Source organism: Anguilla anguilla, chromosome 1 (genome assembly GCF_013347855.1).
Source record: "Anguilla anguilla isolate fAngAng1 chromosome 1, fAngAng1.pri, whole genome shotgun sequence".
NCBI lineage: Eukaryota > Metazoa > Chordata > Actinopteri > Anguilliformes > Anguillidae > Anguilla > Anguilla anguilla.
The window spans coordinates 50,061,462-50,074,047 of NC_049201.1; the positions used below are offsets into that span (position 1 = coordinate 50,061,462).

General features: G+C 52.9%; 1 protein-coding gene across 1 annotated transcript in view; it reads left to right on the forward strand.

Annotated features, from left to right (window-relative positions):
* LOC118212693 (vacuolar protein sorting-associated protein 13B-like) overlaps positions 1 to 12,586 on the forward strand; it is a 303,731-nt gene that overhangs the window by 153,738 nt on the left and 137,407 nt on the right. Inside the window, 1 exon segment of the mRNA XM_035390874.1 lies at positions 3,726 to 3,853. Within this exon segment, the coding sequence (XP_035246765.1) occupies positions 3,726 to 3,853 (128 nt within the window).

Genomic DNA, 12,586 nt, shown 5'->3' on the forward strand with positions numbered 1-12,586 from the left:
TAGCTTGATTAGCCCTGATCTCAGACACATTGTTTTGCAGTTCTTGTTTTCAAATATAGTAATATAACAACATCTGTGAAATGCCTCCAGTTCATTCCTTTTGAGTATTAAAAATGAGGTAGTACATAAGTCTAGTGGTGGAATAAAAGTCATTGGAGTGCTACATAAATAGTACAATATATGCTGACAGAATTCCATGAAACTTTTCTTTCCTACTGTTTCTGTGTAGCCAGTAAACTAAAGATTTGGCCTATAGGAGGTGGAAACCTTTTATCAAACACTGTTTGGATTTGTATTAAGAGTGCACTGTGGAGTAGTCACGCTTGAATTCAGAGACCTCCTGTTGAGGTAGCAGACCTGTGTGTCAGCAGCTCCTGCCTTTATTCTGCAGCACCTGTGTTTATCCAGAGGCTCACTGTGTAAAAGGTTTTATAGGGACCAGGAGCCGGCGATCGCTGTGGTCTTTTAAAAACTCCCGGTTGTCAGCGCCGATTCTGTTCAGGAGCACCGTCACCGCGGAGCGACCCTTCACCCCGCCCCGCTCAGCGCACGCTTCCCCTTCGGCTAACCCAAACCTTCACCTCAGGCTGCCCTTTATGAGTGACCCCGCATGGCGCAGCGGGAGGGGGCGGGATGGAGGTCAGACGTGACTCTGACAGCCCCACGAGAGCCCGCAGCCTTGCCCCTGCTTTCCTGCACAGATAGTTTTGGGAAGGGGGGGGTGGAATGGTGCTTGCCTCTCTCTCCACCCTGTTCTCGCTACCCTGGCTCTTGGTGACCGCGCCTGCCCCCGTGGCCGGGTAGCGGGGCCGGGCATGAGGGCCGGGCCCCGGAGGACCCGGGGAAGGTAAAGCCGCGCGCGGTTCAGAGAGCGGGGGGAAGCGGAGGGACCCCCGCTGTACTGACTCGCTCATCTGACCCGCGCCAGCGTCCCTGCCAGCTGCAGCATTAACAAATGAAGTTGGATAAATATTTAAATAAACACCCTCGTGCATCCAAAACAAACAGTAAGACAGTTATTAAAGCATTAGATGTGTCTTCCTGCAGCTGTGAGACCGTATACAACACTTCATTTTACTGTAAACCACTTGTAATGAGGAACATACCAGAACTGGGATGGGGTTAGGGGAACGAGGGTGCGTGGAAACTAAAGCCCCTCTTACGGTGTTCCTTCCTGTTTCACAATCGCTGAAGGATAGATGGAAGTGATTTGTGTCGGGCCGTGGTGTTAAGAAAACAGCTCTTGTTGAATCCACCTTTATTATTGTGACATTGGCTGTGCAGTAAGTCTTTTTAAGGGCGAGCCGGTGAGTGCAGATGTGCTCTGCTTTGCAGGCTCTATGTCATCCCATTGGTCCGTTAGTGTCGTTTCGTGGGTGATGAAGTCCAAGAACACTGATTTGTTTCTCAGTACCCCCGCAAGCACACAGACACATTTGTGACAAATGTGTTCTTCATGCTTTGCCTATCACTTCATGCTTAATGAGGTCCTTGGCTGCAAAGCTTCTCATTTTGTGGCTTTTAATATTTGACATTTGGAAAAATAAATACGCGTGAATAATGACCGTTAGCACATTTATTTACGCTGTTGCCAAACTGGTCCGTTTCCACGCCATTGTAAACACGGAGAGGGAGAAAAATGACAGAAGTGGGGAAAGTATCGTGGCACAGAGAGCGACTGAGTCATGGAGGCTTATCGGGCTTGACATGGGCGTGCTCTCAGGCAGCGATGTGGTCAGACCCACCTGCTCCCTCCGCCACCAGCGTCAAGCAGGCCTGCCCCTCACCAGCCCGGAGCCCTTTTCTGCTCCACTCTGGGGTTCGTCTGTGCTTTTTTTGCCTACGCACCTCCGTCTGCACACCTTCGTTTGTGTACTTTGGTCTGTGCGCTTTCGTTTGTGCGGTTTTGTCTGCGCACGTTCGTCTGCGCACTTTCATCTGCTCGCTTTTGTCTGCGCATTTTTGTCTACTCGCTTTTGTCTGCGCACTTTCGTCTGCGCTCTTCACCGTTCATTCTCGTGCAGATTTGAGGGCAGGTAGTAATGCGAATGAGACGTGCAGTAGAAGTAGAAGCCGACATTGTATTTGTGGCTGTTGATGCGAATCTGTAGCAACTTCGGATTTGGAGATCCCAGGCTCTAACTACAGCCTTTAGCATGGCCGTTTCCCGAGAGCAATAAGCCCACTGTGGAGCCAGACCTGCTTCAGTCTCCTGGGGCTGCTTCAGTGCAGAAGGCTCATTCCAGGTGAACACCAGTAAGGTTACAGTAAGTGTATGTATGTATGTGAGCACCTCTGGCTATAAAAGTTGGAACTTCCTTCCTGCCACACAGGAAATACATTTTATGACTTTTATCCTCAAGCATCGCTTTTTAATGCAACCATTATACCATTTGTGTCCAGGGATTTGCGTGACGCTGTTTATTTTAATTATCAAGGAGTCTCAGAATAAGTCAGACTGTACATTCTGTTTATAGTTGTCTGGTACTATGAAGAAGTAGTAGTGTTTCTTTATGGGGATGAGTGTTCTGTAATCAGGTCCCTCTGTTGATCGCCCAATGGGGGCACGCCTGTTCCACGGTGCCGTGTTTTTCCACTGCGCTCCACGTGCATGCACTGCGAACGCCCTAAGAGGTTTTCCTGTTGTGATCTTCTCAGGAATACTTGGCGTCTGTCGTCAGCTGACAGCGCGGATCAGTCGCTAATGGCCACCAGCAGTCTGGCCGCTCTCCCACCGGAGGGCGCGGCCTCCGTCGACTGCGCGGGGCGCGGCGGGCTCCCCCGTCTAGACGGCAGGGCCACATCAGAGGAGCCGCAGAGCGTCGTCACGTCCGCGGGTGCCTCCGCCCTGCGCCTCCTCCCTGCGCCTCCTCCCGCTCCCTCTCCCGCGGCCTGTTTACACGTGTCCGCCCTCCGATCCTGCACCGGCTCCCACAACCCCCCCACCCCCCCCCCCCCCCCCCCCGCCCCCCCGCCCGCACCCACAGGCCAGGAAAAACACCTGCACCCCCCCTCCCAGTGTTGGCTCACCTCACTCCATCATCCTGGAAATTGTGATGGCCCAGCTCAGCTGTTTGAGCGATATTTGGGAAGCGAGGTTGAGAGCGGTTCTCAGGTCGGGTGACATCACCCCCCCATTGTCTCCAGGATAGCCACTGGGCAGCCAGACCCCTAAATCACGGAGTGAGCCTTAACGTGTCTGCAGAGACCGTGAGCTCCCCGCTCACTTCTGAAACATCCACTGTCTGATGGGTTAAACATTTGTGCTTTGCATTTATTAAATTATTTTTTTTCTCCGTTCTCTGGGTCTGAGCGAAAGCCCGTAGCCGTTGATGTTATTATTTTATTTGTGTGCTCGCTCGTTGCCATGAGCGTCCGCGGGGACGCACGGTCGCAGTCTGGCGCGCGGCGGGACGGCCGCGTAATGGGGTTGTCTCGCGGCCGCGGCGGTGGAGCGCGGCCGCTTCCGCTCAAGGTTCGGGGCACACTTTTTCTGGGGGGGAAATGGCTTCGTTTAGCTCCAAAACAACGCGGCCAAACCCGAACGGAACGGAGTCACGTCTGGATGCGGCCTGCGTTTCCGCCGAACACGTGTGGACGGGCTTTTTGGGCGCCGAGGCTCGGGTGCACAGACTGGGCCGGGAGGGGAGGGGAGCGGGGAATGTGGGGGTGGGGGCTGGTGTGGCGGGCTGGTGCTGATGCGGGGCTGCTCCGCTGTGTTCCAGAGTCGCGGCCCTTGTCCCTGCCCATGAAGGTGATGCCGGCGACCCCGGAGCCGTGGGTGTCCTCTGAGGAGCGCATGAAGGAGCTCATCGCCCTGATGTGGGACGCCGTCAAACGACTGACGCTGCAGGTAACGCGCAGACCCCCTCTCCTCCCGCAGTGATGTCATCAGTGTTTCATCGGTATGTTCACCTTCCATTTTACACTGAAAATCACTTTGCTGTGCCTTAAGCCACAGGCCTCACCTGCAGTTCTATAACTAGAGTGTTTTGGCTGCAGTCTTTGCCCTTTGGTCTCAGTGACAGCAGTACTCGCTGTGCTATTTTTCAGCAGCTCGCTTTGATGCCCAGTTGCCTGACTTTTCCCAGTGCCCATTTTCCTTCATTCCCCCAATTTGGTCTGGCTAGTTACACCTGTGAGGCCGGGTCTGGCCGTGAAGGCCCATCACTGCAGGGAGGGCCAGCTCTTCCCCCGGACACGGCCTCTGACAGCACGCGGTGTAGCAGCGAAGGCCCGCGCTGACAGCCGTCTCCGTCTCCGTCTCCGTCGGACTGTCGAAACCACGTCGCGCGGCGTCTCGTCCTCGGCACAAAGACGTCCGGCGGGCCGGCGGGCCCGGCGCTCGGAACGCCGCGCTGATGTTGGCGCCGGAAGAATCCCGCGATGGCCGCTTTTTTATTTCCCCCCCCCCCCCCTCAGTAATTCCGGAACGTACCGCACCGCACAGCGCCAATTAGGAGACCGCGTCCCGCTGACAGCTCCGTGGAAGCGGACCAGACCGACAGCTGGTATTAAAGGACCCGAGATCCCAAACACAGCTAGTCCATTTATTTTAGCGCAGTGTAAACAAAATACCTAATGGCTCGCTCTTCTGCTACACATGTGCCCAATTTTGCGTGCGGGGGGCTTTTTTCCCCTCTCTCTCTCTCTCTCTCCCCCCTCCCCATCTTTTATTTTATTTTATTTTGGAAGAGGACATGAGAATTTATTATTGTACGACTGCTGACTCCACTTAGGCAGAGGTAGCTGTGTGAGGACGGGGATGTGCGCGAGGAGGGGCTTGTGTAAACTGTGACGGGCTCCGTCCGTGCCTCTCCTTCGTTTTTTAACTTCCTCTCCGTGGGCAACGGCGGACATCTGCAGTGGAAGACTTTCAGCGCAAAACTTTCTTTGAGCCGGTTGCTAGAAAACCTTTTGCCTCGCCCGCTCCTTATTCTGAGTCCGCCGTTGGGAATCTTTGCCGCCTGTCGTGGTTTTTTCGAAGCGACGGGATACGCGGAAGCTACCGGGAAAAAACCTGCGGTGCCCCGTGACAGAGCCGCGGCTCATTAATGCCCAAATCACACGGGCGTGAGCGAGGGCTGCAAATAAACAAAAACGGGTTTCATTCACACTGGGCTGAAAACACCCACACAAGGGAAAACAAGTCTTTGTGCTCAAACGACTGTTCGTCAGGTCAGAGGCCCTGCGTGAAAGTGAGAGGTGTAATCCAGTTCCCACACTCCGTTACAGCTGCTGAGGTAATACAGCAAGAAAATGCTCACCTTCCAAATCCAGATTTAAAAAAAAAAAAAAAAAAAATGACGAGGCTAATTTGGTGCAGGAAAATCAGATTTAGTTTACGCAAATAAAAAGGGATGAAGTAAGAGGCCGGGGTAGTGCTGAAATGCCAGCTGGTTGCATGCTAATGTTGCGGTGGTGCAGTTTCAGTCGTCACTTCAGTTTATGACTGTGTAGGCCTGTCCACAGCGCCAAACTCCTGGCCGGGGTGACCTGGCACACCCCAAAGGGGGTCACTGCCCAACCGCGTGGGCAAGATACCCAGACCTCCCCCCACGCTGCCCCACGCAGCCCCCCCCCGTGCCCCCCCCCCCCCCCACTCCAAACAGGACACCCGCATTCGCCAGCCTTGACATAATCAGAAGTGAACAGGAGGTGATTCTATTTCAGGAATTTGCAATAATTCCTTCTATTTAACACATGAATGTGTTCAGCGTTGGCAGGGAAGCACGTTGCTACCAAAACTGAAACGGGATCCCTGAAACAGAAAGGATGTTGCCATGGAAAAATGAAGTAACGCTGGGCCCGCAGCTGCCACGCATTAATGAATAGGATATTTTTTTTAAAAGATCATTTGTGTTTGGTGTGGCTCGTGGGGACGCGGCCAGATGGTTTCCATGAGCAGGTTCTGACCCCCGGCTCGGCCTACTCTTACAGGCAGATTACTTCATCCCCCCCCGCCCCCCCCCCGCCCCCCGCCTTTGTCACATCTCTGAATTGTCACAAGATTTACAATTACAACTTTCATTTCGGCCACGTAAATCACCAAGCATCCCTGACACACACACACACAAAAAAAGAAAAGAGACGCAGCATGCATAAATGATTGTTCTTGGATTGAAGTTAATAACGGGACATTTCCCCCCCCCCCTCAGTGGGTGGGTACGGGACAAACCATGGACAGCTCAGTCCAAAAAAAAAAAAGAGGCAGAAGACAAAACCGTTCCCGTATCCTAATTGCAAATGGAAACAGTTGGGAAAAAGGCGCTATTATTGGGCTGCTATCTTCAGTGATTAGCTCCAACAGCTCACCTTGTTTGGAGAGGCTCCAGAGTTCTCAGCCCTGCGAGCTGCCAGAGGGGAGAAGAAAGTGTGCGGAGGTAGCCGGGCTCCGTTCTGACGGAAATGGGGAAGGACAGCGGTGTTTATGTAAAGGCCCAGAGAAAGACACGCTTTGATATCGCAGCCCCGGTGTTTTCTGCGTAATGGGCCCTAATACATTTGAAGCAGGGTTTCATGGGAAACGCAGTAGGGTTAACACTCGGAGGACGTTTCCACTCAACCTAGTGTGCCTTTTTTTTAAGCGGAGGAATCGATGTCAAATCCCAAATTCATTGAGAAAACATTCCCTCCCCATTACGTATTGGGCCTCTCTGGTAGCGCTGGGGTCTAAATCTGGACCCAGGAATGTAACAGTAGACGTGTCATTAGCCGCTAACCCCGCCGGAGGAGCTCCAGGGAGGGCGGCGACGCGGGGGCCGAGCGGGGCCTCCGCTTTTTCGGCCGCGGCAGCGCCGATGACCTCAGCGCGGGGCGGCCCGCGACCCCTCGACCGCAAACCCGAAAAAAAAAGAGCACTTACGTGGGATCCTGGTGTAAATACGAACGGGGCGTCCGGACGACTCCCGGGATCACACGAGCACCTCGGGCCCAGCGAGCGAGCGGCTGTTAAAATCTGCAGATGTGCGGAGCCGCTTCTGACACTGTTGACGTTCGAAAAGGCCGATCTTGGATCAATAAACCGCTGATCAAAGGGCGCAATTAAGTGACGGTTGGTAACACAAACAGCCCCACCAGCAGAAACAAACCAAAGCCTTCATGTCACAAAGGGTTTATTTTTCCAGATTTCCACCTTGGCCGTGGGGGCCATGAGTACTTGTCAGCTTCTGTAAGCAGTCTGGGCTGGAATGCGGGGGGCGAGGAGAAGGGGGGGGGGGCGCACCAGTGTTGTGTTTGCCAGGCTCTTCGCTTATTTTCGGAATGAATGGATTCCCACCTGAAAACCCCTCCCCTCCCCCCCCCCACTACATTCAGTGCATGCTCTATACCTCCTTCTCCTAATCCCATAGCACGTCGCCCTTAGCTCAATCCTTCTGGAACCTTCCCTCCTGCAATGACAAGGTCCCTGACCCCCCCCGCTTCCTGCAGAAGTGTAGAGAGCCGATCCACCAGCCCCCCCCCCCACCCCCCCGTGCCTCTCCGGCTGAACCCGGGTTTTTCCTGAGATTTGGGCCATTTCACGCCTGTGGAGGGAAGCGCGCGGCTCGCGCTGTCGCTGCCCGGGCGGGAAGATCTCGCTCAGAAGAGTATCGGATTGTGAAAACAAAAAGGCCGTGTTCCTCCGCTGGGGTCCCCGCGGGGCGCTCGCCGCGTTCAGAGCCGCCGGTGTTTTCGCCCGGGATCCTCGCAGGGTGTTTCTCATTTCCTCTCCATCGCCGGCTCATTTCCTCATCGCTCTGCCGCGGCTCTCTCCTCTACCTCACGGCTCTGGAGAAGAACTCTCTCCCTACGGCGCTGTGGCCTTTCGAGTGACGGACCCATAGCGCACGGCAGACTGTACTTTCTGTCTATCTTCATTCAGATGAGCCGTTTAGTGTCTTTGCCAGGGTTATTATAAGTGCCCTGCTGTGGTTATGCTGGCCGTCCCGTGGAAGCCAGACGTTTAGCCAGGCGGCTGTTTTGCTGTCAGGCTCGCATGCGTGAGAATCGGCGCTGCCACAGAAGCCCCGGCCCTCCTCCTCGGTTTGGTAGCGCAGCGCGTCGGGCTCCTGCCAAACACCAGGGAGGAAGAAAACAAAAATCCATCAAATCCTCACATGTGCCTCCGAGCTGACTGATTTGCAAATGCAAGTCCCTCTGAAGCTAACTCTTTAGGCCCTGTGATGTTGGTAAAAATTCTCTTCAGTCTACCTGTTTGGTTAGATTGAAAAGGTTTTTTTGGGAGGGTGGGGTAGGCGGCAGGGACTGTCTCCTCCTGTGAATGCACCTGAAGCAGGTCTATGTGCTCTTGGGTCCGTGTGCTTTTTCTACAGGCAGGCCCGTGCAGTTAAAGTTAAATGTGTTGTAAATGTTAACCCCTGAAGTTAAATGTGAAGGTATGCACTGGTCGCTACCCTCCACCCCACTGCTCCCACAGACCAAGCCTTCAGTTTCCATTCTCCATTCTGTCGTGTGTGTGGAATGGAATGACTGGTGTTTCAGTGCCCAGGTAACACTGGCAGTGGTGCCGGTGCTGCTGGCTCAGTGCCCTCCCCAGGGGCATCCTGTTGGCCTGCGTGCTGATTCCCTGTGTTTGGTATCTGTGTTCCATAGGCTTCCTTTCGGGGGTTTGATGGTTGGGAATTAAAGGCTACAGGGATCCACTTAATAGCCGAACAAATTCTAGCCTGTTCAAATATGGAGATTAAATGTACTTCAGTAATTCCTGCATGTCTCCTAATCAAATTTAGTTTTCAGTGCAGCTGTCTGCGAAAGGGTTTTAATGTGGGTTTTTATGTGCACTTCACAATCCACAATTTCCGCAGTGGTGGAAAAGCTGGAGGCTTTCTGCATTGCCAGAGAAGGCCTTCAGCGTTTAAACAATCGCTTGAGTATACACACACACACACGCACACAACCACACACACGCAAGCACACACACACACAACCACACACACACACACACAACCACACACACACACACAACCACACACACGCACACAACCACACATACACACACACAAGCATACGCATAGTGAATGCACACACGCACACATACAGAATGGTATTACACAATGCACACACACTCACATGTGCACACACTCGCGCGAACACACACACACAGCGTACACGTCAGCGACCCCCACACATGGCGGGGCAGGTCAGAGGGCGGCGTCTCTCAGCGTCTCTGCGCAAACAGTGCGCTCTGCCAGTTGGCCCGCGGCGGGCCCCGCGGAAAAGAGAGAGAGAGAGAGAGAGAGAGAGAGGCCTTCGCGGTGATTTCACCCCCAGGGCGTTGTAATGGGGGGGGGGGGGGGGACCGCGGCGAATCTCAGCCTGAACTAAGTCAACACGCAGCAGTGGGCCGGGGATCACTTTGCTGTTGCAGGTGCCACCTTTCAGAGGAAGCGTTCGGAGGGGACCCCTCGCGCGGCGCGGATATTAAAAAGAAAAGGGGGCCTGCAGCACTTGTTTGAAGAAGACGGGGGGATGTTAACTCAGGTGTCCTGGCCGGGGTCCAGCGCGCCTTTTTCCCATTCAGCCGAAAAATATTCTCTCTCTTTTTTTTTGCTTTTTCTCTCCGCTGATGACGGATGACTGTAAAATCACACGTTAGAGTAGGACCTGCGCGTATGCGCCGGCACGCTCGGCCTCAGAGCCAATCAGAGCCATCCCCGCTGATCTCTCCTCGGCAGACCTGCCTCTCCGTTCGCTCGGGTTATTAATAGCGTCCAGGTGATCGGGCCGATGACGTCTCCGAAGCTCCCCGTCTGTCCGGTGCTCCTCAGATTCGTCACAGTCACCGAAGTCCTGATCCAGGGCCCGGCATTGACAGTAACCGGCTTGTTTTATTTAAAGGGTTTAGTTTCACTTTGACGAGGCTTGATGTTATCCGAGATGAGAGAAAATCACCCTAAATGCACAAACGATGCTTAAAAGCATTTGAATGTACATGTGCCGTGTCTGTTGCATGCGTTATGTATCCTGCATGATCCACTTCCACCACTGAACTGGGTCTTATTTTAAAAGGGTAACTCAACCTCGAAATGAACTCCAGTTGGTGAAGGGGGGAAAGTAGTGTGAATGATATTCCATACTATAATTACATGACTTACTTTCATAGGTTATTTGTGCAAGGCTATTGAAATCCTCCTACAGGTCTGGAAGGGGCCAGTTTTCCATGATTGTACCATAGTCAAATATAGTCCAACTTCTGGATGAAACTATTCTGAGTCCCAGGCACTTTTGGCCCAAGACCACAGTCCAATAATACTGTGCTATATCAGCAATAAGTGACAGTGTAATGACCTCACGCTGCTCAAGGTCAGGTCTCCCGAGCAGATGACATCACTCCCTTTGTGATGTCATCTGCTCAGGATAAAATGGCCATTCAGAAAAGCTAACCATAGTTAAACGTACAGTTTGAAAGCTGGTTATAACAATACCTTAGAGCACTCCAAAATGGGGGAGAAACATTTGACAGTAAAAAGATTTTTTATGAAGTTAAAAAGAGAGAGGTAACTGAACCGCTGTTCCCTTCCTCTTGCTCATCCTCAGCTGAACGTGTAGATTTTTGTGTGGTGGTAATGGGGAGGGAGCACACCGCTGAGCTCGCTGCTGTAGACCGCTTCTGACCGTCAGCTGAGCGCAGGGCCCCAGGCCCCGAGCCTCACCCAGAGCCTGAGCTCTCACAGCCCCCTGGCAGCAGAGCCGCGCGTTTTCCAGCGTGAACCAAAGCCGGGTCACGGTAGAGCTGCTGGCTACGGTCGGCCTGGCCGAGGGAGAGGTGGAGAGATGGAGAGAGAGAGGGAGAGGGGAAGAGGGAGAGGGGAAGAGGGAGAGATGGAAAGGGTAGAGAGAGAGAGAGAGGAAGAGCAGGAGAGATGGAAAGGGTAGAGAGAGAGAGAGAGGAAGAGCAGGAGAGATGAAGAAAGAGATGGAGAGGGAGAGATGGAAAGGGTAGAGAGAGAGAGAGGAAGAGCAGGAGAGATGCAGAGAGAGAGGGAGAGGGGGAGAAGGAGGGGGAGAGAGGGAGATGGCCGGGGCTCTTGGCAGGGGCCTGAACAGTGGCGCAGATGTCGAGGAGCTCGTTCCCCGCCCCGGCCTGTGAGGGTGCCCTGGAGGCAGGGGGCTGTCTGGGTGACTCGCTCTCCTCCCGTCGTTGAGGGAAGAGGTGAGCAAGGGGGAGTGGAGAAGCCCCCCTCCAAAAGCACAGAGGAAGAATATCCAACAGTTTCCTCACATCAATGGTTAGAGGACACCTGTTATTCAGATGTTTTGTTTCCTCAAGCCTCATCAACAGGGAGACTGTAATTTTGCAAAGATATTCAACTGTGACTAAAGCAAACAACGTGTGAAACACCCATGTGCCCCCCCCCCCCCCAAACTCCCCTGATTCTTCAAACATCCTTGCCTGTGCGGATAAAAAGTAAATATTGCTCTGTTCGTGATTCAACTGTTTTCACCAGAGATGGACTCATGCACAGTTGCGACTGTGAATAATTTGGTGTTTTATTGATACTTTTGCTGCTCAGTAAATCTAGCCGTGTTTATGAAAAGAAAAAACTTGACAGCATGTGGACAGAAGAGCTGTGCCTGACGTGGAGATTCCAGTTAGGAACGCAGAATTTTTTTTGTCTCACGACGCATGGCGAGTGAAGAATATAGTCAGTCTGTTGCCTCATTTATTTAAGTGTTTTTATTTGACAAAATGTTGTCGATTGTTCGCTGTCTATATTTAAAATATTGAATATTGTGCATTAAAATTTATGTCTATTTCCATTTGTTTGCTTTAGTTTTGTGCATTCCAGCCCAGCAAATATCTTGATTCTTTTCTTGCGTGGTTTTCTTTTCTTTTCTTTTTTCTTTTTGCCGGAATACAGCATTTTTCCTGATGATGTCGTGTTTCTGTGGATAGAACATTCCAGAAACAGGAACTGCCCGTTTCTCAGAGTCCATGGGGATGAGGCTCGGTCCAGAAGTTTCCCTTTCTCTCCGGTCAGGGTGTTTATTTCCCCCCTCTTCCCTGAAGCTCCTCTGACCCCTGAAGTGGTCTGGGGATGTGGGGCACAGGCCGAGTCAGTCAGCTGGCGGTGACTCTCGTCCAGTTACAGGAAGGTGAAGCTACTCAGCGCTAACCGTGGTCCCTACAGCTTTGTGTGTTCCTCTGCCTGTGAGGTACAGGAGCTCATGCCAGAAGACACGCATACAGGCTCATGGATTCTGCCTAATGGGATGTAACTGTGATATTTAAAAAGCAAGTGGGACCACATGCGGTGTCTTGAAATGATGAATACATCTTTGGAAAACACGTATTGCGTAAGTTGTCATAAAAAAAGCGCACATTGATGCATATTGATGTGCTGTTAGAGCAGTGCTGGGGAAGCCTCTTGCTGTTGGAGTGCAGCGGCAGCCCGAGTGGGCTCTTGAGCCCGGCGCTTCGTGTGCCCGCCTGCTTTAAAGCTTAACCTCTTAAAGATCTGCGCCAGGCCGTACGGAGTCGCTGGCTTTCCGTGCGTGCCGCTCCTCAAAGCCCCCGAGAAGCCCGTACGTGTCAGCGTGTGAAAGCGTTCCCGTTTCAGAGGGCGCTTTGAAGAGGAGTGAA